At 48.8% G+C, this 27966-nt stretch overlaps 2 protein-coding genes across 6 annotated transcripts; one reads left to right on the plus strand and one right to left on the minus strand.

The window, feature by feature from the left end:
* IL12A (interleukin 12A) lies at positions 1-14079 on the plus strand. The gene is made up of 7 exons (XM_063339870.1): positions 1-6; positions 1109-1365; positions 10910-11042; positions 12554-12661; positions 12777-12818; positions 12922-13026; positions 13912-14079. Exons 1-7 carry the CDS (start codon positions 1-3, stop codon positions 14077-14079), a joined length of 819 nt encoding a protein of 272 aa, XP_063195940.1.
* On the minus strand, positions 14061-27966 carry LOC134517809 (uncharacterized). Of its 5 annotated transcripts, none has more exons than XR_010071743.1 (16): positions 25286-26838; positions 24954-25007; positions 24349-24399; positions 23849-23878; positions 22755-22802; positions 22619-22662; positions 22438-22487; positions 21420-21640; positions 21082-21332; positions 20290-20424; positions 19852-19990; positions 19320-19373; positions 19132-19215; positions 17747-18016; positions 16626-16963; positions 14061-14127 (listed from the first exon to the last, which is right to left on the minus strand). XR_010071743.1 is itself a non-coding variant. In XM_063339711.1 (16 exons), the coding sequence occupies exons 1-16, from the start codon at positions 27920-27922 to the stop codon at positions 16944-16946; spliced, it is 1509 nt and encodes a 502-aa protein (XP_063195781.1). In that variant the 5' UTR covers positions 27923-27956; the 3' UTR covers positions 15273-16943. The 5 variants fall into 5 exon arrangements, 4 of the variants coding, with proteins under 4 accessions (XP_063195781.1, XP_063195779.1, XP_063195780.1 ...); XM_063339711.1 differs by lacking the exon at positions 14061-14127 and adding an exon at positions 27894-27956 and having other exon boundaries at positions 15273-16963; positions 24349-24396; positions 25286-25317; XM_063339710.1 differs by lacking the exon at positions 14061-14127 and adding an exon at positions 27894-27966 and having other exon boundaries at positions 15274-16963; positions 25286-25317.

Raw genomic sequence — 27966 nt, forward strand, 5'->3', positions numbered from 1 at the left:
ATGGAGGTAGGGCTGACACCCCCAAACAGGCACTAGTTTGGAAAACTCCCATCAGACACTCAGGGAGTTTTGCTGGAGTAACCAGCACCAAAGGCTGCAGCCAAGGCTGTAGGAGACTGACCCCACCAAAGCAAGACTAAGAGCTGGCGAGGCACTCTGCAGAGCTCTGCAGCTCCAAACCACATGGAGATTTACTTTTGGGCATCGGGAAGGGATCCATGTCACTGTGCAAGACCACCCATCCTGCATCTTCCTGCTGCCTTGGAATATGAGGTCTGGGATGAAAAGGGACACCAGCCCCCAAGTCCAAGCACAGGTCAAGAGCCTGCAACAGATGCTTTGGGTTGGAAGATGTGCCTACAGGTTGCACAATCATATTTGGGGTGCCTTTGAGTTCAACATCACACCAGCAGCCTGCAGCTTAGCACAGCCCACTTGGAAATGGTTTGGGTCTCCTTTAAAGCCCTTGTATGGCCAACAGATGGAGGTAGCCATGAGCAAAAATTAAGCCTCTGTGCTCTGGGTGCCTTCACCAAGGGAAGGACAGCACCTGGAAGTGCCACAGGCCCTGTCTACGCACCAAACATAGGGCTTCTTCTTCCTCGGGCTTGAATTTGCTTTTTGTGGTCAACGCCCAGCTCCAGTGTGGGGAAACAAGACCGACTGTTGCAGTTCGTAGCGCCCAAAACACATGGTTTCAAGTCACCCCATTTAATTTTCTGTACTCTATGCAAAATACGAAATTGTAAATTTTTTTCTTAATCAACACCAGGGGTGGATCCCTGGGGACAGCTGAAGCCTCATTTATAGCGCTGTCATGTATTTTCTCCTCTCCGTACTATGTCTCCTCCAAGCTAGCAGTAACAAGCTGGTTGACGAGCTGGGGGCTGCCCTTCTGCTAGGACATGTGGAGTAGCTGATGCTGCCTTGGCCTGGGAGTAAGATACCCAACCTGAAAGAACCAGCTCTTCTGACAATCCTTGCCCAGCCGTGCAGCACTCGGTTGCCACAGTTCCTCCCTGTCCAAGACCCCTTCTCCCCAGGAGCTGCTGTACCTTATACGACCTCAGCTGTGACCCTGTCCCCAGCACAACAATTCCCCTCTAAGGGTGACGTCAAGCCCAGCTCCAGGGCCGCCCCGCCGTGGGATGCAGGGCTGCCCCACACTTATGTGCTCAGCAAGTTTCTTTACGAGCAGCAGCTTCCTCTTCCAGCACAGGAGGACCCAGATGTCATCCCTCACGGAGCGAGCGATGAGCCCGGTTGCGGTTGCATGACTGACCGTGCCCTGAAGATCCTCGTGGCTCCACAAATACATGAACAGCAGCTTCTTCAGGTTAACTGCAAATCCTTTGCTCCCTGCCAGTTAGGGCTTTGTAGCATGTATTGCCTAGCCAGCTGTGCACAGGAGGAGACATACGAGTGCCAGGCCATGGTGAGAGGCAATTGAGGTTCAAACACCCACAAGACGACCTCAAGGGAAGAATCATTACACACCTAAGGAAAAAAAATAAAATCCAATATGTATGAGCATAGCTCATGGCTCTCCAAATCCCTCTTCTAATTTCAGAGGGCTGCTCCTCCGGGCGTGGGGTACCACGACTGCTGCTCCTCAGGGCTGTTGGGGTCAAGGGCTCTGTGTGCTACCCTGCCTCAGCACCCTCATTAACAGAGATGTGATGAATGAATCCTCATCACTGCCAGGATTAAGCCAAACACAACCAGGGAAACCTCCCGGAGCAGCAGCTGCTCCTCGACTTGCGGTGAAGCAGGAGATCCTCACAAAGGGCTCTTGGTGACACATGTCAGGGTGCCAGGCATCCCCTCCCCATCCCACCCTCAGCTGGTTCCTGCACCCCCACCCCGTGACAACAGGCACGAACCACAGCACAACCACCACAGAGCCCATGTCCCCGTATCACACCCAGATGCTCGTCCCTGGGCTCTGTGGTGGAGCCAGAGCCACCACGCTCACCCTAGTCCATGGAAATCAGGGATTATTCTGCCTAACGGGGCAGCACAGCCCGACCTGCCCCACGGCTGGCCCTGGGGATTTTTTTCACTTTCTCTGCACGTGGGCAAAATGCAGCTCTCCACTTTCGATGGCAGGAATGGGCCAACGCGTGCAGGTTCCCAGGACCCGATGGGGAGTCTGCTCCTCTGAGCAATCACACAGGCTTCAGGAGAAGAACTGGAAAGAGCTTACACATAATTATACAGCTTCAAACAGTTCAAATGTGGTGTTTCGTTCATGCCCTAATCAAACCAAATCCAGAAATTTCTATTTTGATTATTTGAAAACGAAAGCAAAGTTGATTGCAGCTACGTCAAAAATAGTTTCGCACATTAAATCTCTTAAGTCTCTGTTGTGTGACCCATGTTTTTGCCCGTTGCCCAGTGGCAGTGGGCAGAGCTGTAGCCGCAGCCCAGCAGCACACACAGCACGTACATTGCAAGAGCACCCGAGCAGATGCTGGACTCAGTACCGTCAACTTTCCCTTGCCGATGATAAAGCGTACAGCCAGATGTGAAATGAGTCATTAACCCACCGCAGACCCCCTCATTCCTATTTAGTGGAAGCCAGCTCAAGAAAACCAGCTCTCAGGCCCTGTGGGTCACCCAGTCTGTGTCCAGCCAGCTCCCCAAACCCACGGCGGATTAAAGCTGTGCCAGGAGAGATGCACATGCCAACTGGTGGCAGCTAAATCGAAAAGCTTTTTCTGCGGTGGCTTTCAGATGGCATTTTTAGGATTCAAACCTGCTTAATGCTTCCCAGCCTTTCCACATGGGCTCAGCAAAGCCCCGCTTCCCTGCTACCTAATTCCCTTGAACCCCAGACTCAGGCACTTTTGCAATCCTTTCCTCTTTCATTTCTGAGGATGAGGTAATCTGTAATTTGAAATCAGTGCAGCTGCCGCAAGTATCTTTAATGTTCTCATTCATGACGATTTGCCTGCGAGGTGGTCGCCTTCCCCATGGATTCAGCAAATGGAGCAAGCAAGTTAGCCCGTATACTTCCATGTTTCTTCGGGAATTACTGCTCACACAGAGCATCATTTATCCTGACAACCTACGAGCGCACATGAGCTGGGTGCTCTTTTTTCCTCAAGTAACTTGAACAAAAAGCTTCTATTTTCCAGTACCTGTTACAAGCAGGGCCTGCCCTTATCTGACCTGATGGGACTTAACCTCTGCGATCAGCTAAAATATGAATAATCTTTGGTCTAATGAGGATAATACGTATTCGATGTATTTGTGGTACTGGAAATTGGAAGTCAAATGGCACTTGCTCACACATGCAATCCGTACTTTGCTCACACTCTGCTCACACGTGCAATCTTTGCTCCTGCAAGGACATCGGCTGCTTCAGTCCCTCCTAGTGACCATTGCAGGGTCCAGGATGTCCCTGCCCATCCCTCCAGCACGTGCAGACAAAATACCGCCCTGTGATGCCACAAGGGCTGGAGAGACATAATTTTCTTCTAATAATTGCTTTGGTGGAAAGGACTGGTCCCTTTCCCACCTTTCCCATGAACACCTAGGGGCCATAATCTCCTTTTGGTCAGGGCTTCATTTCACTGAGACTGCTTTTTTTTTTTTTTAAATGCTAACCAAGGTATAAAAAAAAATATGAAATGTGTCCCTGTATAGAAACTGTCTGCCAGGGGAGCGCTTGACCCGGAGGAGCGGTGTGGGGAGCCAGCGATGCGCTCCCTCCCACCCATACAGCACATCGCAAAGTGCTTCACCCTGGTGCAAAATCCTGGGCAGAGCATTCCCCGGGGCGGCGGGTGCTCGAATAACTCCTACCAAATACACGTTCTTGGGACTGGAGCTTGGTTCCCTCTCTCATCGGGGGAACGCTCTGACCATGAGTCATGCCAGCAGCTCTCCGGGTATCCCCAGGCACTCGAGACTCTGACCCATGCACCTCAGTAAGTATTCTCGGGTATTAAATCATCAGCTGGCTCAGCACCAAAAGCACAGGCACTTTTCCCATCCTGCTCCTTCAGGACTGCTTGAAGGGTTGAATCCATCGTTAATGTGATTTGGACAACCACATTGCAGCAAAGAAATGCAAAAAAACCTTTGCCCTGATGCATCTCCTGGTCAACCAATATCACCTCTCCTTTTTTTTTTTCCTGGGTGCAAGACCACTGCTGGGTGAAACGGCAAACACAAAACCAGCAAGAAGAGAGCAAAACTACGGTCACCCCCTTCTCCATCACAGCTGTCCTCCTGCCTGCCCCATTAGGACAGAGCCACAGCAGCTGAACGCACAGAGAGGAGATAGAAGGGACGGATGAAAGAAGAGAAAAAAAGTACCCAGGGGTGAGAAAAGCTGCAGTGGGTGAAAACAGAAAGTGAGAGTGAAAGAGGGACCTCGAAAGTGCTGTCAGGCTGGCAGCGCTGTGCTCAGCAGAGGCCAGCACTCCCTCCCCACACACAAAACCACAGGCACCACTAGCACCCGTCACATTACTCACCCGGGTGTTTTCAGGGCTGGGGTGGCAGAGAAGACAAGGAGACAAAGGACAATCTCATGGGGCTCCTGAGGTCCCGGGGTGATGGGCAGGAGAGGCACCACTGCTCTGACGGAGGGAACAGGGGATGAACATGGTGCCCCAGCCCACGGCGCCTGCCCCTCCGCACTGCAGCACCATCCAGCCCCGTGAAGGTCCTCACAGGAGCTTTTTATTTCTATTAGTGTCATAAAACATTAAAACAAAACCCACAGGGGTGACGGGGAGTTTTAACCACATCACCAACCCTGTTTCTGTGGGTAAGGGTTCCTGGAGCTTGCCCGCATCTCTTATTTTCTGTAAAGCGTCACAACTTCGGTACGGCGATCCCTTAGAGTGACAATGCTGAGATTGATGTGAATGTTCCTTTAATAGAAAGCTTTGCAGTTAACCTTGCAGTAAACGCAGCTGGCTGATAATGGGTGAAAAAAATCAACTCCTAGATCCAATTGAAAAAGCTGCTGAAAAAATTTGGGACAAAAAAGCATAACTCTTGTCTTATCTCAGGCATACACTGATTCAGAAAAAAACCTTCCTCTCCCCACATGTTCTAGGATGCTCTTCAAACAAGGCTCCCATTTCGGTGTGAGAAGTTATCTGCCCAAAATGTAACCATTCAAAATACCTGTGTGGTTTTTCGGGAGCTACAGCACCTATCCAGGGGCGATGACCAGCTCCAGCCCTTTCCTGGGAAAGGCTGTGCCCTGGCACGTGGATTCGAGCTTTGGCGTGGAGCCTGCAAATAACACCCGCTGAATTTGGGGGTCCTCAGTCTGGCTGGCCACCTAAGGATATAAAAACTGCCAGGCTGTCACCTGAAAGCCAACGGCCAGAAACCAGCAGTGAAGAGCAGAAAAGCTGCAGTACGCGGCAGGGTCACGGGGAAAACCACATGAACTCCAGCGATGGCTGGAAGCGAGAAGAGCCAGGAGATGCAGGTGATTAACACCCAGGATCTTATGCGTCTCAGCGTGCTGACTGTGGGCTCAGGAAAGCCACTTTGACTCAGAAATAACATTTAATTATGTGACTTTAGCTCTCAAATCAATGAAACTCCAGCACATTCTCAGGGTTACGTATTTCAGGGGATTCCTCAATGAATAAGCACCAAAAGCCAAAAAAACACCAGGCAAGTTTCAAGTCTTTGCTTTCCCATTTAATGGACCCCAACACTTCTGTCAGGGAGGTTATTTTGATGAGATATATGACCCAGGATCTCCTGAAAAAAATATCCAGGATCAAAAAAACGACCCGTGATCAATCCTCCGTATGTTCTGAGAGCAGCAAGTAGTATAAAAATTAGTTTTATTTACTGAAGCATTCAGAAATCTTACTCTACACAACATTTTGCAGTTCTTTTTATGTGGCAACAATCTACAATTAACCGTCAGCCTAGCTGTGATATAATCATACTGCAGCTTTAATTTTTATATGTATAAAATTATTGCATAATTATATATATATATAATTATTGCATAATTATATATAATTATAATTATGGTGAAAAGGACCCTCCTACAAATAACCCACCTCTTCCCATTGAAGACACATTACAAGTTGCTACGTGACCTTCACAAAGTGTTCGGGAGCTGGCCTGCTAATGAAGAAAATTCAGGTAATTTGGCAGGTTACAGGAGAATTAACACCACGCAACCAGAGACCCGCTTAGGAAATATCCCTCTCCCCCCCCCCGTTTCACCGCAGCACACAGCTGACGATGGAGAGGACGGCGTGTGATGTTCGTGGCTCTTCTTACGTAGCTTAGTCTGAAAGCAAGGTAGTCTTCATTTAGCTTGGACATTGAGAGCAACCATGAAGACAAAAATTAGATTGCTATTCATTAGAGGGGAGAGAAGGCAAGCCAAGACTGAAACAAAAGTTTATAGCACCCCAGCGCCCCGTGTCAGCGCACATTTCCAGGAACCTCCCAGTTTTTTTAGAAGAGTGTGGCTGGAGAAGATCCTATTTGTCATCACTCGCATATACGGTCCTCAAAACTAAACTGAGCTGAGGGATTTGGGGGTTTGGGTTTTTTTCTAATTGGGTTTCTTTATTATTATTGTTTTTCCTTTCTTTTTCAAATAGGATTTTTAAGTATTGTTTTGGTTGAGTGCAGTGTAGCCAAGAACAGAGCTTCATCCAGTTTTGACTACAATAATGTTACAGTTTTATAGCCAGACCCAGAACGGTTCTTATTTTTCTCAGGAGGTTAATTTCAGCAAGAGCAATTTATGGTTGAAATAAAGTCAGTGGAATTACATTTTCTCGTGTAAAATCATACATCTTCTAACAGTTTTAATAGACTGTGGTATGCAATTACTGCACTGTATCTCTAAATGCGTACATGATATATCCCGATCTTTTGTTGCTTTAATAACAAATGCATCACCCCACCTCTATAATCCTTCGTTTGCCTGATGAGATGGGTACCTGAGATCAGGACACAATATGCCATAAAAAGAACATTAATTTTTCAATTTCAAAAGAACTTGCTGTTCACTTTTTGATGCCGCCGACACAGAAAATATTACTAAGTCTGCCTCACAAAAATAATATTAATATTAGGTGTTAGGCTAAGGAACATCAAAGGCCAAGCTATAGATCTGCGGTTATTCCCATTTTTCAGCTAAGGCAGAAAGTTGGTTAGTGCCTGGGATGGGACCAGCCCGGCAACTGCAGCACCAGCCCCGGGGGTGAGAGGGGGTCGATTCACCTCCTCCGGGCTGGCCACGAGACCGTGCTCGCCCTGGGCAAAGCAGACAGACACAGAGAAGCTCAAAGGGCAGACGGTACACAGTAATTCTTGAGATGCTTCATTCAGGCTCAAGACTGGTCAAGGATGCTTTGAGATGGAGGAGGCAGACAGATGGATGAGGTTAGGAATGAAAAACAGATGTAACATCTGCCCAGAATAAAGGTATCATTAAGACTTTATTACCACATTGCCAGGGCCCAGCAGTTAATACCTCAGACTTCACTTTGAGACAAATCTAGATGAAAAGTGCCTTACACAAGAGCACGCTTGCATTCAGTCCCTGGCCGAAACACAAGCGCAGCCGGGCAGAGAATACAGATGTGGTACAAATCGGGCAAAAGGAGCAGAAACTGGTCAGGCTCAACTCACCACCCATCCAAACCAGCACAACCACCACGTTAACACCATGTTCAGCATCTGCCCCAGCGACTCACACCGCAGTACACATGGAATTGGTGCTCCAGGGGGTATTTGAGTCTGCAGAGTGTGATTACAAGTGCTGGAGCTTCAACGGTTCCTTGGATTTACCACCTCTGATCCTGCAACAGGTGTACAAGGATCTTCGGCAGCCCGGCGTGGCAAAGACTTCTGTTTCGCATGCTATTGGGAAAATAAATGAGTGGTGACAACGGTACCATTCGGGCACGGTTCTTTATAGATAATTGAGAAAAAGCTTCCTATTTCTGAAACAGCAAATGTAGCAACATTCATTTATTTCTTCTTCTATTAGGAAAACATACACTCACCAGTATTAGAATATATTCCATTTTATCAGCAAATTAAACCCACCCCATGTTTCAGTAACATATTACTTAATCGATGGGCTGAGGGAGCATTGACCATGAAAGCACTTCTGCTTTGGGAACACCTGTGCAACAACAGAACATTCCTTGCAAATTACCTGTGAGCCATGTATCATAAGAGATAAAAAATCACATGAAGAAAGCAAAATATAGCTCAAGGTTTTGCATAAAAAGGAACCAGAAGTGTCCTACTTGTATGGCTGTCCTACTTGTGTAGCCTGTATTTGTCAGCCCCCCCATGGCTGGGGGCTGCTGGGGGACCCTTTGGAGGTGAAGCTCTCCATGAAGATGCCCTTGCCATCCTAGCCAGCTTTCTGCAGCCTGTGGGGGGGAAAAAATAGCTCAATTTTTTTCCCCCACCTCACTGCCTGGGGTCACAAACAAATCCCTCCGGTGGCTGGGACCCAGCAGCAGGAAGGAAAGTCCTCTCCTGGCCGGTGAGACCATTGAGAAGAGGCACCTCCAAGCACAGCTTCCCTTGAGATAATTGTTCTGTGCACAATGCCCATTCAACAGCAGCTGCATTCAGAGACCTCTGGAGGTGTTTGAGCTAAACGTTTCTCCTTTCACACAAATAACCGTAACTAATATCCCAGCACATGCCAAAGTGCAGCGCAGGACTGCCATAAACCAGAAACTGTTGTCCAAGTTGTGCATCAGTGCCCCCACCTGAAGAAAACCCTCATGCCCTGCTGCTGAGGGCAACACTACGACTGAACATCGGGCAAGGAAACCTGGAAAGCCAACCCGATGCCTTTTCAAGAACGCTCATGCAAGCACACACCGAAGGCCTCTTTCACTTCTGTGTCAGAAATAAAAAAAGTCTCCTACACAAGATTAAAACCACAGCCCACAGCCTAATGACTAGTGCAGAAATGGAAAACACACAGTGAAATTGGAAAATTATGCAGTGCTGGTATTCTAGCAAAGCAAGTCTCTAGACACACCACAACCTTCTTATGGGAAACAAGATGTCAATTAAAATAAAAAGAATCTGAAAATGCGATATAAAACTCTTGATTCATCCTGCTCCCTTCCAAGTTGATAGCAAAATTCCCATTGACTTCACGGCAGACCCTACGGATAGAAAAATTTTCTACAGCTTTTTGGCCAGGCTACGAATGGCCACGTGCAAGATGAATTAATATTGAAATATGTGGTGATTATACCAAGTATATTAGCAAAAAGCAAGTTTACAGGCAGGTTTTCATGAATTTTCATTAATAACATCTGTCACGGTTTAACCCCAGACAGCAACTAGCACCACGCAGCTGCTTGCTCACTCCTCCCCCCAGTAGGGTAGGGAGAAGGAGAAAAGGAGACAAAGACAGTTTAATAGACCGGTAACCAAAGAGAAAAAAAATAATAATAGTCATAATAATAGTAGTAATAATAGTAATAATGGTAAAAGTATATACAAAATTAAGTGATACAACACAAGGTGCTCTCACCACTTGAGGACCAGTTGCCTTTCCCAAGCAGTGATCACAGATTCCTGCCCCCCCCAGCAATCCCCATTTATATACTGAGCATAAAGTCTATGGTATGGAATATTCCTTTGTCCAGCTTGCCCTGTTTATGCTCCCTCTCAGCTTCTATAGGAAGCTGAAAAAGTCCTTGACTTAATATAAGCATGGGAACAGAGCATGTCTCCTATGAGGGAAGGCAGAGACACTTGGGTCTGTTCAGGCTGGAGAAGACTGAAAGGGAATCTCATCAACACTTACCAATCTCTAAAGGGCGGGTGTCAAGAGGATGGGGACAGACCCTTCTCAGTGGTGCCCAGCAACAGGACAAGGGGCAACGGGCACAAACTGGAACACAGGAAATTCCATCTCAACACGAGGAAAAAAACTTCTTTACTTTGAGGGTGACAGAGCCCTGGCACAGGCTGCCCAGAGAGGTGGTGGAGTCTCCTTCTCTGGAGACATTCCAAACCCGCCTGGACGCGTTCCTGTGCCACCTGCTGCAGGTGACCCTGCTTTGGCAGGGGGGTTGGACAAGATGATCTCTGAAGGTCCCTTCCAACCCTACCATTCTGTGATTCTGTGATTACTTAGCAACAACTAAAACAGTATGTGTTAACAACATTATTCTCATACTAAATCCCAAACACAGCAGCTAATAGGAAGAAAATTATCCCAACTGAAACCGGGACAACACCTCATCATTAGACATAGTGCTTAGAGATATGGCTTAGTGATGGTTTTTGTCAGAGTTAGGTTGATAGTTGGACTAGATGATCTGAAAGATCCCTTCCAACCTAGGCAATTCTACGATTATAGTTTTTAACAATAAAGAATGGAAATGTAAAAGCTTATCTACGGGTCATGCACGTACTTTCAGTAATTCTTATTTTTCTCTAAGCTGGCTGCCCACTGAGTGCAAAGGGAATAGTCCTGAATAAAGGACTTCCAGCCTCCGCAAGCGCCCAGCTCTGCCCCGCAGCATCCTCAGACAGGCTCAGCGCCGGCAGCGACCCCCGCAGCTGCAGCTCCGGGCCGGGCTCCCCCGCCCCCCGCCCGCAGTGCCGGGATTCCCGTCGGGGCGGCGGCCCCGCCGCTCTCGGGATGAGTGATGGCAGCCCCCCGGCCCGGCCAGCCTGCTAGAAAAGAAAGGAGAAGAGGGGGAACTCCCGCTCCCGCCGCCCCATAAAAGCCGGCGCCGTCCCGCCGTCCCCGGCACCTCTCCCTCGGCAGCGGGATGGAGCAGCGCGGCGGCAGCGCGGGCAGCGCAGGCAGCGCGGGCAGCGGCGGGCAGGCAGCGCCCCGCAGCGCCGCCGGACGGGTGTGCAGGCAGCGGTGCGGGCCCTGGGCGCTGCTGCCCAGGCTCTGCCTTGCGCTGGCCCTGCTGACACCCGTCCGGGCGCTGCCGCCGCCCCCCCGCCACCGCCTCGCCGAGGGGCTGAGCCGCTCCCGGGAGATGCTGGAGGCCGCCAAGGCCTCCCTCCACCGGCTGAAGGTCTGCCAGGGGCCCGGCGAGAAACGGGCCGGGGCGGGGAGTGGGTTGGTGAGGGGACAGGGGCAGGCGATGATGGGACGGTGATGGTACCCAGGAGGGCAGCGGTGGTTCCTAGATGGGCGGTGATGGGTTGGTGAGGGTACCCGGGAGGGCAGTGATGGGGTGGTGAGGGTGCCCAGGCAGGAGGTGATGGGATGGTGAGGGTACCTACCCAGGCAGTGGCAGTGGTGGGACAGTGATGGTACCCAGGAGGGTGGTGATGGGTGGGTGAGGGTACCCAGGCAGGAGGTGATGGGTTGGTGAGGGTCCCTACCCAGGAGGGTGGTGATGGGTTGGTGAGGGTACCCAGGCAGGAGGTGATGGGTTGGTGAGGGTCCCTACCCAGGAGGGTGGTGATGGGTTGGTGAGGGTACCCAGGCAGGAGGTGATGGGTTGGTGAGGGTCCCTACCCAGGAGGGTGGTGATGGGTTGGTGAGGGTACCCAGGCAGGAGGTGATGGGTTGGTGAGGGTACCTACCCAGGCAGTGACGGGGCAGTGATGGTACCCAGGCAGGCGATGATGGTATCCAGGCAGGAGGTGATGGGTTGGCAAGGGTACCCAAGCAGGCAGTGATGGGGCAGTGACGGTATCCAGGAGGGCAGTGATGTGTTGCTGGAGGGTGGATGCTCTCTGTAGACTCTCTTTAAGACTCCATACCTGATCTTTGCTTGCGTGCCTCCCTTGACCAGCCCTTTAAGATGGGGATTTACTCAGGTGTCTTTTTCAACCCTTGTTCACTGACCCCCACAGAAACACGCACAGCGTTAGTGGCGCTGGCAGCACAGCAGCGGCCGATCGAGCGCTCTCATTTTCGCTCTGAGGCGCCTGCAGAGCTGACTCAGGAAATACCTGGTTCCAACACTGCTGTTGTGTTCGCTCGTTGTTGCTGGTGTCATTGGCTTGGTGCTGTAGCATCTTTCTGCACTAAAGCTCCCTGTCAGTAGTGGCAAGGGGATTTTTTTTTTTTTTTTTTTTTGCTAAAATTCCCTGCTATTGTTAATAAGCTTCACCTCAGAGAACCGCAAAATCCCCTACCACTAAATAGGTGCATTGCGCCTCGCTTGCAGCGGGTCAGTTAGCACAGTTAAATGTCTATGCGGATGGTATTCATTGTTTTTCACATTCTAAGAGATACTTTACATTTGAAACTATAGCAACATAAAGCTCTCAATAGATTTGGTGTCTGAGAGGATAATTTAAAGTAATGGAGGCAGCGCAACTCGCAACAACATATAAACCAAATCTGTGCAAAGCCTGAGCTTATTCCCATTAAACGCAACTGCCACATGCATTTCAGTCTCTGTTTTCTAGCTTTTGTACTGAACTGTAGTCCTCACACAGCCTCATTCCTAGGATTCAGCAAAGCGCAGGCAGCTGTGACACATCACTTATAATTGTGTTTATTTACATACATATGCACGGTGCCATGAAGCTGTGTCAATGACCCTTTTTTACGCCCTTTTTAACACAGGAGCTCAACACCCTGGGATTTGAATGTATCCTTGAAGAGATTGATCTTGAAGATATCACGAAGAATCACATCAACACGATAAAAGCTTGTATATCTGAAGATACAGGGGTAAAAAAAAAAAAATATATCCAGTTTCAGCATCATATTTTCGTGGAACATAGCAGACATACATAATTCACACTTCCACAAAATCACCATGTCTCGTTTCTTCTTTAACTTGCAGACTGGAAACTGTACAGCACTGGAAAGATCTACTTTTGATACGGTAAATTGCAGGTTTCCCCAAAGAACCCTTCCTTTTGCCTGTTGTGCGTTTAAAGCGTGTAACAACAGCTTCCTGCACTTCCTAATAATTCTGATGTTTGCAGAGTAAATGCCTGCAGGGCATCTACGAGGATCTGAACGCCTACAGGGCAGAGCTGAAGAACTTCAATGATCAAAAGGTGCTGGCAGCTATTGACGAAATGATGAAAGTAAGTATTCCGGTCTCCTTCCTTTCTACTATTTCTGTCTTAAACCAGAGTTTTTAATCCAGTTTCCTCCTTTCTGTAGTCAGTTGAACAGTGACCTTTCTTTAATCTGGTAATTTAAAAAATTACCTGTTAATGTTTTTCCTAGAAGGGACTTGATGCTCATGAATTGTGTCTCGCACTTCCTATTTTTGCCTTGCTGATATAATATGGTCAACGCATCAGGACTCGGATGTATGGCTCCTTAGCAGCGATCCTTCTTTCTCACTGCTCCGCTCCCGCAAGGAGATGGGGTACAGGATTGTCTGCCAGTTCCTCAGAGAACTCAAAAATAGAATAAAAGATAGAGTAAAAGGGACATAGCTCTATTTCTCTTCCAAATACAGAAATATAATACACCTGGTATACTGAATATGACATGGGGTGTACTGAACTTTGAGAAGTATTACTGGTGAGTAGAGGGAATAGATGCTAAAAGCTTGTTTGTTTGTTTAACAAAAGCTAACTAAAAAAAAAAAAAAAGTTAATTGCCTTTGTATCGGCACAGCGTCTCACAATAGCTTGGAGATTCTGGCCACGGGCAGATGAGCTCAGCCTAAGGGGTCACTAGACAAAGCTGGCCGTAGGCTTATTATTAAAAAAGCATCTTTATTCTTAGTCAGAAAGAGCCTTTGTACGTGAATGGATGTTTTTAGCCCGAGGAAAGTACAGCTAGCTTACTACTAAATATTAATTATATAATTAAATATTTTAAACTTCTCATTTATGAGAATGCATTCTTCTTTCTAAGTCTTCTCATTTATCGCTCAGGGGTTGAAAAAGTTAAAGAGGTCTTTTTTTTTAGCCACTTTCTGGTGATCGTTTTGTAACGCCCTTACCTTTTCCCAGGCCCTGAAGACGGGCAGTGGGAGCGCGCCGCAGCCCCCCGCCGGCGCGGGTCTGACTTCCTTCAAAGCGCGGATGAGGCTCTGCGGCATCCTTCACGCCTTCCGGATCCGTACGGTCACCATCAACAGGGTGATGAGCTACCTGACCTCTCCAGAGAGCTCACTGTGAGCTCCCAGCCCTCCGGCACTTTGGGTATAAATCTGACCTAAAGATGTTCTGAAGAAAAAAAAAAAAAAAAAAATAGGGTCAACACCCTGCGAGGTGGTTTGGGATTTTTAAGGAATCTAGCATATGATATTTCACAAAGTTTGTTATACATCATGTTTTAGCGAGATGTTGTCAATGCCTTTTAAGCTATCATGTTAAAATTCTAGATTTCTAGAAAATAAGCTACATCGTAGTTCCAAAATGTTCTCGAACCACTGAACACTCAACCGTAATTTATCTTAACTTTTTTATTTATTCAGACGTAATTTTCAGAAATTGAAACATATTTGTAATAATCAACTTATTTATGATTATATTCCTTATTTATTCTATTTATTGCTTAATAAAATTAAAGTTTGCATGAAAATTTTTGTGGATTTTTTTTTTCCTTCCTTGAGATGTAACATGAATACTCTTAAAATACTTTGAACATTGCTGGCCTGTAAAGATCACAGTAACATTCAGCACTGGTTTCATATTTTAAAATCCTGTTTCCGTCTTCTTACTTACATCAGATGCGTTGCTTGTGGCTTTTCTCTCAGATTGAGCACTCGGAGCAACCCCCTCGGTTTCATCCTCGTTTACAGCGATTTTCCAGCCGGTTACATAGTTTCCGGGGTGAAATCCTGGCCCCACTGAACTCAATGGCTAAATTGTTTGTTTCAGCGAGGCAAGGATTTATGCCGAGCTTTGGAGGCCGGGAGGGATGCCGGGTGCCGGCAGCGCATCAGCCTGCGCAGACGAAGGCGTCCATCCCCTCTTTGTCGGGTCTGCCCTCGCCCCAGCAGTGGCTTTGGCCACATCCCATGCCGCCTCCACTGCCCCTCATCGCCAGCACCTTGTTCTTCACCTCTCTCCCCTCGCTTGGTTCCTCCAAGCTCTGCCCTCTTTGGGGACCCCCGAGCATCCCCCTGTGATGCCGAGGGGCTGGTGGGACCCCCTGCTCTTCCAGATGCCGAGGGGATAGCTGCCATCCTCATCCTCTCCCCTCTTCCCAAGGTGTTGGTGTCACCTGCGCACCACACCAGCCCTTAACGTGTAACCTTATAAACATTATAATGTAATCTTATAAATATTATAATCTTTATAAACTCCCACCGCTTGAGCCCTGCTCCCACAGACCAAGGGCAATGGAGACCAAGTCGTAAGGTAAGAGCAACCTCACGCTTTGGTGCCGTGATGGAACCGTGATGGTTTAATTCCTTCTGTCTGCAAGAACTGGCCAAAGCCAAACTGAAAAGCACAGAAATACAACATACTTTTTTTTCTAACAAGGCTTCTTTATTTTGATTTAAAGAACCTGAAGGTTGAAGACCTTATCATCTCCATTGACCGTCTGCTATGTTATCCAATTACCCTCATTATTATAAATAAACATCCTACTTCTAGCTTAGATTTACTGAATTCTGCTTTTGACCAGAGGATTCTATTAGAACTTCCTTTTTTATCAGGTATTTTAACGGTTCCCTTGATGTCAATTTTCGCCCCACTTGTCCCGGAGAGGAGCCAGGGGCAGCTCTGCCTGGGGCTGGAGAGCCCCACACGAGCCTCCCTGCCTCCCACAGCAATTTTTTCCCCTAAAATCCCCTTCGGCAGCAGAGCCCGCAGGGTCCTGAGCACCAACACAGCCCTTTTCATCTGCCACCCCCCGGGATCTACATAGCAGTGGGGCAGCAAAGATTGGAAAGACGGCCCACACCATACAGCAATCTTGCAACATTTCATCCAATAGCTAAAATAAAATTTCTTTAAAAATCCAAAATCATACATAAATAGTGTAAATGTTTCCGGTTTAATCCTTATTTTTTAAAAGTATGCTTTTTCTTTCATAAACATATGCAGAGGAAGATGATCAAAAGAACCCCGTGTCTTTAAAAACAAGACAATCTCCCATATCAGGTCACCGCTCTCTTCCGCAAATAACATTATTTCCAAATCTTTTCCAATTCTGTCGTATGTCATACGCGCACTGCCGAGAGAATAACAGCCTTCGCAGAGATTTTGGCTTCTCCCATTTTTGTTTAAGCACCTAATTCTATTCAAGTTAAAATTAATCAAGTAAAAAAAAAAAAAATTATAAAAAGTTTATAATACAAAAAAAATTATACAACGTAAAAAATTATCTCATAAAAATTGACAGACTATACAGAAAAGAGTGAAGAAGAAATTCCCAGGGAAAATTCAAAGCTGCCTGGAGTTAATAGTGGTGTGCCCATGAAACCAGCCTTCGGGTTTTTAGAAGACAGAACCACAGCTTAACAAGGACTGAATGTACACAAGTATATACAGTAATTATGTATATATACAGTGATTACGCAAAGGAAATTATCTGCAAGTTTAGGATTATTCTTCCCTGATCTTGGGCATCTGTGAGAAATACAATGGACCTCATGATTTTGGCAGTTCAATTTTTTTTTTTTGTTTAAGGGGATGAAAGTTCCTGCATAACTTTTCTCCCTGTCTTTCCCTGATGTCAATAAGAACGTTTCCAGACAACGATCATATACCTGAATAAGGTAAACTGTTTTTTTCCAGTGTTCATGTCTTTTAGGACTGGCTCAGATGGGACAAAGCTGGGTGGCAGTGTTGGGTTTTCCCCCCGCCGCGATGCTGGGATCCACCGCGTGAGGGATTGCTCCTGAAAGCCCGACGTGTGCTTATAGCTGCGCCAAATTTCGTTATTCACATTTCTTGCGAAGATCCTGCCTACGCAGCCCACTGAGTGGTGATGCCCTGCATCTTCCTTCCCCAACCTCAGCGGGATCCCAGGGAAGCGGCCGGAGAAGCTTCGCTCCCACCGCACTCCTAGCTCCGGCTTCACCCGCTCAGCATCCCTCCGAGAAACCTGAGGAAAGGAACAAGCACAAACACGCCGAGGTTATCTGACCTCTACAAGTTACTGCAATATTCGAGTTGAATAATAAACGTATTAAAACCCCGTGAGACAGCAGGAGGCTGTGGCACAGACGGGTTTGTGAGGGAGCACGAGCAGGCAGGTTGCTTTTAGGGAGAATTAAGAAAGAACAAAGTTTTGCCTGTTCCAGAAAAAAAAAATAAATATATATATATATATATATATTTAGTTTTTGAGAAAGGCTCCCCTCGGCTGGCTGAGTTCTCAGCCCACTGAACAACTGTGGTTTGCACAAGGTGAACCAAACATAAAGAGACCCCCAGAAATCGGTGGGAGCACCCGTGGGCAGTAAGGACATACAGACACACGGGGGTCTGCAGGACCGACCCACTAAGTTCATCCGCCGGGGAAGGTGTTAATTAACTGTTCCTAAAATACATAAGAGTAAAGAGCCCAACATCTCTTCTTTGGACTCCTTGAGGAAAATCAAGAATTGGTTTAGGTATGTAACGCCGACCGGTTTGGCCACGACAGCCAGGTCACGCACCCAGCACTCCCAACACAGCCAAAAAATTGTTCATTTTATATCAGTTTCTGAAGGGAAGTATAAAAATGACACAAGTCAGTCAGTCATTATTAATACGAGAAGGGAGACAACTTTGACCTACACAGTAAAACACGTACTAAGTATTCGGTAAACTCTCCGATGCAAGTTCTTAAAATACATCTGAAACACAGTGATGTAATTAAATAAATAAAATGGGGAGGCGATACCTTGCAGGGCTTGCAGTATCTCATAGGGTGCTTTTTCATGGAGACTTCTGTACAAAGCTTCTGCAGTTCCGTTGCTTTTTTCTCTGTCTCTCCACTTGCTTAACAGCAGAAACTTTTGCATGTTAACTTCTTCCTCCGTTGCCTGAATCTGCTCAATGTCTTTCATTTCCATCTGAAGACACTCAATGGCGATTTCTCTCCACTGCCGACCAAACAACTTTGCGATCACCATCAGCTGCCGATCAGTTAAGGTTTTTGGTTCGATTCCATCTGAAAAGACATGGAACAAAAATCAGATTTAACATTGCTCTTGTCATTAAACTGACACTATTAGCTTTGCGCGTGGCCAGGGACATACGAGGAAGGTGATCTTATTATCCAGATTATCCAGCAAGGTCAGAGCCAAGCGCTGGAGAAGAGCTCCTGAAGGACTAAGAAGCCTGGCTCATGAAGATGGCAACATCTGATTGCACGATTCCTGCTGTAAAGGGTTTTTTCCCCATTTATAAGCAGCTATTCATCCAGCAGAAGAACCTCCCTTGGTACGTTAGGTTACCAAGCACCCAGAGATTTTGAGATATATAACGTTAAGGCCCCGCTAAGCACTCCTTACCTCCCAGCAAGTTCAGATGCCTGTTGTTCCTGAAACCTACAGTTGCTCCAGAAAGGTGACGTTTGTTTTTCCTTTTAATTACAACGGCTCAGAAGCCTCAGCCTGTGCTGTTACACGGCGCGAGCCGCTTTCCTTCTCCGCGTCACCAATTTCACATACAACTGAAGTTTTGAGAGATGGAAGCTCTCCCTCTGGTGGCTACATGGCTACTTTTGCTGATATTTTTTTTTTTTTCCCATTATTTATTGAACTAACATTATTTCTTCTGTATTTTTTTCCAAGGAACGAGTAGTAAATGAGGAGTTTCTGGGTGGCAGCTCCCAGACACCAAGCATTCCTGACCATCCGGACATCACGCGTCAACAATAAACGCGAGATCATTTTTTTTTTTTTTTTTTTTTTCAGAAAAACTCAGCTGCTTATAGCTCAGGAGACATCCCAAATGCAAAATAAATCTGAGACAGGCAGCAGAAGCTCCTTCCAAAAACATAACTGTTGCCCAGTCTTAGAAGACAATACCATTTTAGCTGACCCTTTTAAATCAAATTTCCTAGCTGCTTCTCCCCGTTTATTTACCAACTGAATGAAAGTGTACCAAAACACACAAATGTAGGTACAAATCCCGTATCTACAAAAGCAGCGCTTTCCCCTCCTATATCCCCTCCCACACTCTTAAAAAGAAGTGAGCTCAGGTTCAATTCATGGGATATAAAAAAACAGAACAAAAAGACAATCCAAACCTGTTATTTAAAATGACACAGAAATGCTCTACCTTCAGTGTTGCCGGTTTTCTGCTTTTTGCTACAGAGCTCCTCTTCTTCCGAAACGCTGAGGGCTGTTTTCCGTTTTTTGACACCTAAAGCGGGAGCTGATGTTACTTCTTGCACGTCGCTCGAGCTGCAACGGCAAGTGAGGTGCACAGAAAATAGGCAACGCCGACTTCGCCTCAAATCGACTTACCCGCTGCGCTTCTTTTCTGCTCGTTTTTGTTCTGATCGTAATGGATCCAGTCACCTGGGAAACAGTTTTCGGAGGAAACAAAAGGTGAGGCAGGAACTCCCATTGCTGTGCCCTACATCCAGCAACTCCCTGGCACAAACCCAAGCTGCTGGGTGGATTCCGGCTGCTGAGCTAAGATTTTCTATTAATGAGATGACTTTTCCCCTTTTATCCAACGTGCTGCAGCACGCCACCTATAATACGCAGTAAGGATTGAGTATTATTCCCAGTAAGTAAAACTAAAGCGGAGCGTCCTCCCGCACGGCCCGCATCCCCGAGGCCTTCGCCTGTTTGCTGAGGAGGGATGCTGCAGGTTACTGCAACATCCCCTGCGTGACCCCCCAGAGCTCTTCCCTTCGTGTTTTATCACTTCCAGCTCCAAACCTCACCACTTTAACAGCAGGGATTTCAGTGTATCCAAGGGCTGAATTATACCCCAACTCCTGCATCTTTCCAGCGGGAAGAAACCCGTGGTGGAAGCCCAAAGACTCACTCTCTCGTAGCTTTGCCTTCCATACGGTCGCATCAGACTCCAGCTCAACCAAAGACAAGGTGAAGTCGTCGGGTTTCTCCAAATAGACTTCAATGTAACTTTTCAGTTTCAAGAGAGATCCGTCAACAAATTCAATTTCCTATGCAATGTAAATATGTTAAAAATAAATATTTACCCAAAACATAAACTAAAGAGGAGGTATTCGGCTGTTGGCACAAATCTGAGCCCAACTCCAACCCTCCCAGAGTTTTGCTGTTGACTTTAGCATCAGGATTTCATCCCAATATTTTAGGGCTCCAGGAGGCAAATGCTTTCTGCAGCAGTGGAAAAAGAATGTGAAAAATGCCCTTAACGCTAGCGCAGGAAAAGTCACGTCGTACCACATTTCTAATGAAGCCGCAATGCATGAAATGAGGGTGGTGTAAGGGACTGACTTACCTCTGGAGTTATTTCAGCTTCTGGCTCACAAACTAATCTATACCTCTTTCCGTTCTGTAGCAATTTTTGGCATACAGGGGGCTTGTCAATTTTAATGAATTTCTTATTTGAATGTTTTACAGCTCTTGCGATATCCTAAAATTTAAAAATACGATTTAAAGGTTACTCACTTCGGTAAAGGAATTAACATTTAAAACCTGTGCTAATGCGGCTCCTTGGGCTTTTCTCTGTCCCCAGCTCTATGAAGTGTCCATGACCTGTTCCACAGGGCAAAATTTACGGAAAGCTGTGCGCTAAACACCATCCTCAATAAACATCAAATAAACTTCTTCAGTTGTTCTGCTACGTGGGTGAAATTAGATAGAAGAGGTCTGCAGCCCCAGTAAAAGGAAGGTTATTCGTTGCTGTCCTTTCTTGGTGTTTGCCTACATATTGTAGCGGGGAACGGGTGAGAAGACAAGCCCTTTTAGGTATAAATCCTGAGCTCCATGGCTTTTGGTGGTAAACAGGTTTCTGATGTATTTCCTTTCTCTAGCAGCTTGGGAGTGAGCACGTGGGCTGGTACAACTGCTTAAGTATCATGTCCTAAGTTGGCAGACCTTTTCGGTACGGAAGTCTTGTTATGCATATATAAAAATATATATATTTCTCTCTCCAGAGCTTTGCATGCAAACACTGGGGCGAGAGAAGAGCATCTCTTCACTGTACCCCATCCTGAACACAACATCCCCATAACCAGCCCTACCAGTGTTTCTACGTCACATCACCCTGCAGCCCTGACACGAGCCACACCTTTATAAAGGAGTCGTTGTTTGTAGCCACGTAGACCCGAAAGGATAAGGAGGGATGCTGGTCGACGACTTTGTAGAGGATGACGGCGCCGTGGTACTGCACGGGCTCCTGGCTCTGGATGAGCGGTCCCACCGGCGAGAGCGAGCTCACCAGCCACTTCACGTGCGAGGCCGAGTAGTCGGCGGAGGGCTCGATGGCTGCGCCCTCGCCTTTGATGTGCAAAACCTTGAAGGCCATGCCAGCGCCATGATCTGCGGGGACACGGGGATGTCTCAGCGCCTCCTGCGCCGGGGAGCCGGCAGCCTCCCGCGCCCGCCGGGCCGGTGGCCGGCACTCACCGCCGAGGCAGAGGGAGTGGGGAAACTGGATGGAGGTAAGAGCGCAGGACGAGTCGCAGCGCACGTCGAAGAGAGGGCCGCCCACGATCCACGGCTTTTCCACGAGGTTGGCGTATTTGCTCCAGGATAAGAGGGAATATGTGATTTTAACGGCCTCCGTGACCTCAAAAATCAAGCCCGTGAGGCTGCACTGGTAAGTCCCCTCGGTGTCCAGCTGCACCCTGCCGTGGGCAAGAGTGACCTGGTTAGTTTAGTTTCTGCCGCCTAGTAAATACCATAAAAATGTGGTTTGCAAGGGATAACAGAGAAGCTCCCTTCCCAGCAAGCACAGAGCACTTTATCTGGATAGCACAGATGCCACAACAATTTTTTTTCTCCAGTTCTATGTTTAAACCGTCACTGAAGTGTTAAAAACTGTCCGGGAGGACCCAGCCAGTGCCTGCAAAATAGCTGTAATGAACGTTTTGCATAACATTTCCTGCAAGCAAAGCAGCTGCTTTTACACGAAGGACTCAGCCCAGCTCCCATCAATGTCGGAGCCAACATCGTACACTGACAACACCCACACCACGCACAGACGCCACCAACATCACACACGAACGCCACCGACATCACACAGCCACGACAACTTCCAAGCCAGAGAGAGGGAGCACAAGGCCGGCGTCCAGCAAAAAATGCAAGGTCAGTGCAAATGGGGAGGACGAGTATTCCTGCAAAGCAGGGCAAGACCCCTCATGTGTGTCCAGAATGAAAAAGCACATAAAAATGTGCCTGATGTTAATTACTGCAGCAAGATGAGGCAGGCAGGAAGCCGTCCTAAGAGCTTTCTTGGACCAAGATCTGGAGGCAGCAAGGGAAGCTGCTCTAAATTGTTTATTTTTAAGGATTTGGGGGCATCCGTTATAACTCCAAATGTATTTGTGCACCAAATTAGTCTTCTTCCCACTTAAATTGGAGAGAGAAGTAACTTGATGAGAACAATATAAATGTATACCCATCATATTAAAATAAAACATACACATGCTGTCCTCCAGCAAGTCTCCTGGGGGTCACTTGCTCCTTCTGGTCCTACATAGATAAAAGAAAAATACATATTTAAAAATGTGACGGGAGCGCAGAATTACAATTTGCAGATTATCTCCTGCAAAATATGCGGGGTTTGGGGTGTTTTTGGTTTTGTTTTTTTTTTATAAACATACGTTTACATTTCTGCAGTGCTCGCAGGGTGGCAGACAGTTCACTCCTAGTGAGAAAACAGGAAGATCAGCTCATTAAAAGCAAAGTAATTCAACGCTCAGAAAAATAAAACCCAGCCCTCAAGAGATCTGCTACTACCTGATTCATTGCAGCGCGGTAGCGGTTCCTTCTCCTCCTGTTCCTCATCTACAAAAAAGAAGTTTGCAGCAAATACCTCAGCCTCCAGCCAGTTTCTGCTCCCATATTCAGCCAGGACAACCCACTAGTTTAATTTGCTTTGATCAAAAAAATACCCCAGGAGAATACTCCTAAGGCGAAGTTCTTGCACGCACACTTGCACGCCTGCGGGTGCAGGATGCAACATTTGCCAGATCGCATAACTTGCCCAAACTACTGGAAATTTTTGACAGGGGTTAAAAAATTATTAATCCCCACGATGAATTTTATCATGCCAAGTACAAAGTTCAATCACCAGCACGCAAGCTGGCAAAGGTGCTTCCCAGTGGGCAGGAAAGCATGCGAGAGCGACGTATTTGTCCCCAAAATGATTGAAAAGTGCCTGAATCCTCCTTACGAAACCCAACACCGCCGACAGCCAACAGAGCTGACGCATCGGGCAAAAGCTTTTAGCCCGAAGGGTGGATTTTGCAGAAGCCGCGTGGCAGAGCGGTTGTGAGGAGGTGTTGTGACAGGGTGCCTGCCGGCGTGCGGGGACGCGGGCGCCGTGCTGCTCGCTCCTGCTCCCCGTCCCACCAACGCCCCTCCCGGCCAGCAGGGACTCCAGCCCTGGGACAACACCACCCTCCTGGGCCGGCAGGCAGATGCGGGAGAAGGCAGAAAATGTATCGCTGCAGCAAACAGCCTGGAAAACATCAGGCAAACACCCGCCAACGCCTTGGCTCCCTGCCCGCAGCGATGCTATTTCTGTCCCCGAGCTGCAGCGGGGCTGCAGTGACCCGGGGCCACCCTCGGCTCCCACCGGCAGCTCCCTGCACCCACAGCCCTGCGCCGGGGCTCTGTTTGCGTATCGAGGGACGGCACATGCCACCCCCCTTTCCTCGGGTGTGCTCTCTAGCAAGGGGTTGTACCGAAAGACACGGAGGTGACGGCTGGGCCAGCACTAAATCAGCCTCTTGCCATCGCATCTCACTCCCCTTGCGCATCACTCAGCGGGGTTGGTTCCCCCACGCCTTGCAAGGCGGATACAAGGAACAAAATAAAAGCACACTCACCCGACCTTCCTCCATCCGACTCCTCCGCATCTGATGAGAAAAAGGTTTGTGATTACTAAAGACTATCAACCTCACGTGAAACCAGAATAAACTGCTGGTGGTGTAACCCATGTAAGCGCAAACCCGCAGGCTTTTCATCAACAGCAAACGCTTCCTTTAATTCTTTTCCTGTCCATCCTGTTTTGCCACTTTTGCTGCCAACTTTTAAGCAGATTTATAGCCTCTTGGTGTTTGGACAACTACTGTGGTGTAAAAACATCTGCCTGTATTGTGTCTACGAGGCTAAAGCAACATTAGCCGCTGCTCCTCTATTATTGCTCTGCTCGAAACGGAGCGGCTAGGAAATCATTTGCCCACAATAATATCATTCTGCTTTTCAGCATGCAATCACTGAATTAACAGTCTTATACAATAACCCTAAGACCGTTCCCATGAAAAGAAGCTGGTTGAAACTGAACATACATTTCAAAACGGAGAAAATACCGCGAAGCGATGCTCACCTGACTCCTCTTCCGAGCTACTGCTGGAGCTGTTTTCGGAACCATCCTCTCCTTAAAAAAACAACACCCCATTAATCACAGGCAGAATGAAATAAAGCAATGCCACAAGTAAGTAAAAGGGTACAATAAGAAGTTTAAATACATCAGGTTGGTCAGCAAGTTAGATAGCGTAACAGAGTAGAAAAAACACTGAGGCAGAGAGGAGCATCAGGGCATCAAATCCTAGCATCAGAGAAGACTTAGGGGTCACCCAGGCCCTTCTAACGGGTATGTGTTATGTTCAAGATGCCTAATTTTAATATTTCATACAAACTGGGACCATTCAGGAGCTTCACCCATGGCACATCCCAGTTCACCCAGTTAAATTATGGTTTTCACATGAGATGGGAGAAGCATCAGTGGGAGCCGGTGTGTTCCACCAGTGACATGACTCATGGGGATGCGCCACATGCATAAGTTGAAGAGAAACCAGTATTGCAAAGCAAGTGACTTGAGGAGTTGCAGCAGTGTCTACACTGCGGTTTTATCACGGGGGCAATGGGGGGCGCGAGGCTGTCCCCGCCACCCCACGTGCAGGGAAAGCCACCAGCCACGGGTGTGCTCACCCACTGGGTGCTCCTCGGCTGAGCCCTCTCCCTCCGCACCGCCGGCCGCCACCTCTGCAAGAGAAAAGCAGGCAGAGCACATAAGCTTGAAAGAAATTTAACTCTTCTCTTGGCGTTTTTGTACTATGCAGGTCAGAGGAAGGGAATAAATAGCAAAGGAATGAGAATTTTAAAAATCAGTATAAAAAATCAAAACTCTTATTCATCAGCAGAGAGCATTACACTGTGTTTTTTAAAGCCAGCAGTTATAAAATCGTCGTTCCTGTTCCAAAGGATGGGCATTTTTCATAACAAACCCATTTGACGTGCTGTATTTCACAAAATTACTGTACCTTTTTCATCTGACGAGAGGGACTCAGCTCCGCTGGAAGATAAAACGGGCAATACGTGAGCAGATCGGTCAGACCTTTGCCACACCTTCACACGAGCTGGCATTTACCCACCTCCCTGCCCGCTGGCATCGCTCCCTGGCTTAGCCAGGGAATCAGAGGTAACCTAAGGTTACTTAGGATGGGAGGTTGGTGATTAAAAATTAATTTTCTCCATCATCACTCATGGCCCCAGCTCTCGCCCTTGCCATGCCAGGGACGCCTGGCTCTGCTGCACATGTTTCCCTCTGGCACAAACCCTCGGCCCCAGCCCCTTTTGCAAAGCGCCCGGTGTTTGTGTGCCAGGCGCCCATTGGTTTTGGTGGGAATCCAACCAATCTTCTTCGGTGAGGTGTGAAGCTCAGATAAACGCGGTGGCTCAGACATGGCAGATGACTCCAACAGACCCCATCGCCCATCTGTGGCAAAGCCAGACCAACCTTCAGTCCCCGTTTGCTCTCAGAAAGGGGAAATGTGCTGCTTTTATCATTTATGTGTAAAGATCAGGTCTGAAAATGTTTCCGTGAAGCTCCACAATGTCCTCCCTGCAGCCCCACTGAATAATCACCATAAAAGCTGCTGCTGAGGAAGGGAACTGCCCTGGGCGCAGTTACCGTAAACCAGCAGGTGACATCCAGCTCTCCTTCGCTTCGGTGGCACAAACAACTATGCCAGCCCCTCCGCCCTGCCAGCTGGAACAGCAGCCATATGCCATGCGGGCAGGCAAAGATCAAATATTCCCTCACTCTTTGGAGGCAGGTGGGGGATTTCAGTGATGCCTCGGTGATGCTGAAGGATGCTGGTGATGCCGAAGCCAAGCAGCAGGAGTTGCTCTTCAGCAGCTTAGCTCAGGAGGCTGATTTTGACCTTCCCGGGCTGCCACCGTGCATCCAGAGCCCGTCCGCTCCGGTCCTCACCTCCCCAAGGCAGAACCAACAGCAGAGGGGTGCCACCGGAGTGGCTGGACATCACCACGGGGGTCAGAGCCTCAGCTGCTGCCATGGTGGGCTGGCTCAAACACAAAATTCAAATACAAAAAATAAATAGGTGGTAACGACAGCCATACATTAGGTAATCCCCTAATGTATGGCTGAGGCACTAGGTGAAGCGATGCAAGCAAGGCGGCGTCCTGGGCGAAGCATGGCGGGGCGGGCAGCAGCGCAGGGATGCTCCCACGCAGCCTGCAGCTGGAAGAGTTTATCTGCCAAGGGCAGGGAAAACGCTGCTGCGGCCAGTTAAGACACACAGGAGAAACTGGGCAGAGGTTTCACCGCGGGCACGAATGGGAAATTACACAACAGGGTTTGTGCTTCCAAACTGTATCTTAAAAATAAGTAAATAATGACATAGCATCTGCAAGACTTGGACAAAGCCTGGATATACCCCAGAGACGGGGCCCGAGCCAAGTGCTGTTTGTGCAACCCATCCACCAAGTGCTGACTTGCTAAATAAGGTTGGCCTGCAGCAGCCTTATACCCCTCACAGCTGCATTTCCCTCCTCCTGGGCTAAAAAAACACGCTCCGGAGGCGAGAAGCAGGGAGAGAAGAAAAAAACAAAAACGACCCAGCCCTATTCAGTGTAAGAAATTATTGCCCACAATTAATTACAATAGGAAAGAGAGGCATTGCCAGCTTCACCCCCTGCCCCGCACGGTTGTGATGGTGTTTCCCAGCCCCCGCTGAAGCAAAACCAAAGCGGGGCGACTCCGGCTTTAGAGGGGAGAGATAAACAGGCTCCATTCTCCACCGCCCCAGCTGCCGCCAGTTAGGGCAATCCCCGGGCTGTAGCCGGGGCAGCGGGGCCGGCGGGGCGGAGCGGGGGGGCCGGGGCGGAGCGGAGCCGGTGGAGCGGGAACGGCGCTGGCTCGCCCAGCGCTTTTGTTCGCCGGAGGAGAGGATGCCGAGCGGGGCCGCGGGAGGCTGCGCCGACACGGCGGCGGGGGGGGGGGGGGAGCGGGGGGGCAGGGCTTGGGGAACCCCCGCTGCAGGTGCAAGGCTGGGCCCTGCGCCCCAAAACCGCTGCGGCTTGCGGAGAGAGTGGGGGGGAGGACCCCCTGGGCGCTGCACCTTCGCTGGGGTCCGGCAAGGTGGGGGAGATGGGGGGGACGGGAAGCGATGGGGAGGGCGGTGATGCTGGGGGCGGGGGCTACGGAAGGGGAGATGGAGGAGATAGGAGGATGCTGGGGGATGCAGATGATGGGGGGGGGGGGAGGGGATGGGGCTAGAAGGATGCTGGGGGGCTGGGGAGGATGCTGGAGGGGGATCGGGAGGGACTGGGAGGGCAGGGGGACGTCGGGAGGGGCTGGGGGAGCAGGGAAACATCGGGAGAGACTGGGGGAGGAGGGGGGCCACGGGGAGGGGCTGGGGGTGCAGGGGGAAGGGTTGGGGGGTGCAGGGGGGCATCGGGAGGATGCGGGGAGGGGGAAGGTAAGTTGCTGGGGGTATAGGGGCGGGAGGATGCCGGCCAGGCCCGGGGGCTCCCGGGGATGCTGGGGAGAGCGCTGGGGCCGGGGTGGGGCGGCGCACGGCGAGGGGCAGCCGGGCTCCCCTGGTCCCCCCCGTCCCCGCTCACCTGTCGGGCTCCTGCCCGCGGCGGGACATCGCGGAGGAGGCGGGAGCGGGAGGCGGGAGCGGCGCGGCGGGGC

The sequence above is a fragment of the Chroicocephalus ridibundus genome, chromosome 6 (genome assembly GCF_963924245.1).
Source record: "Chroicocephalus ridibundus chromosome 6, bChrRid1.1, whole genome shotgun sequence".
In the NCBI taxonomy this organism is placed as follows: Eukaryota; Metazoa; Chordata; class Aves; order Charadriiformes; family Laridae; genus Chroicocephalus; species Chroicocephalus ridibundus.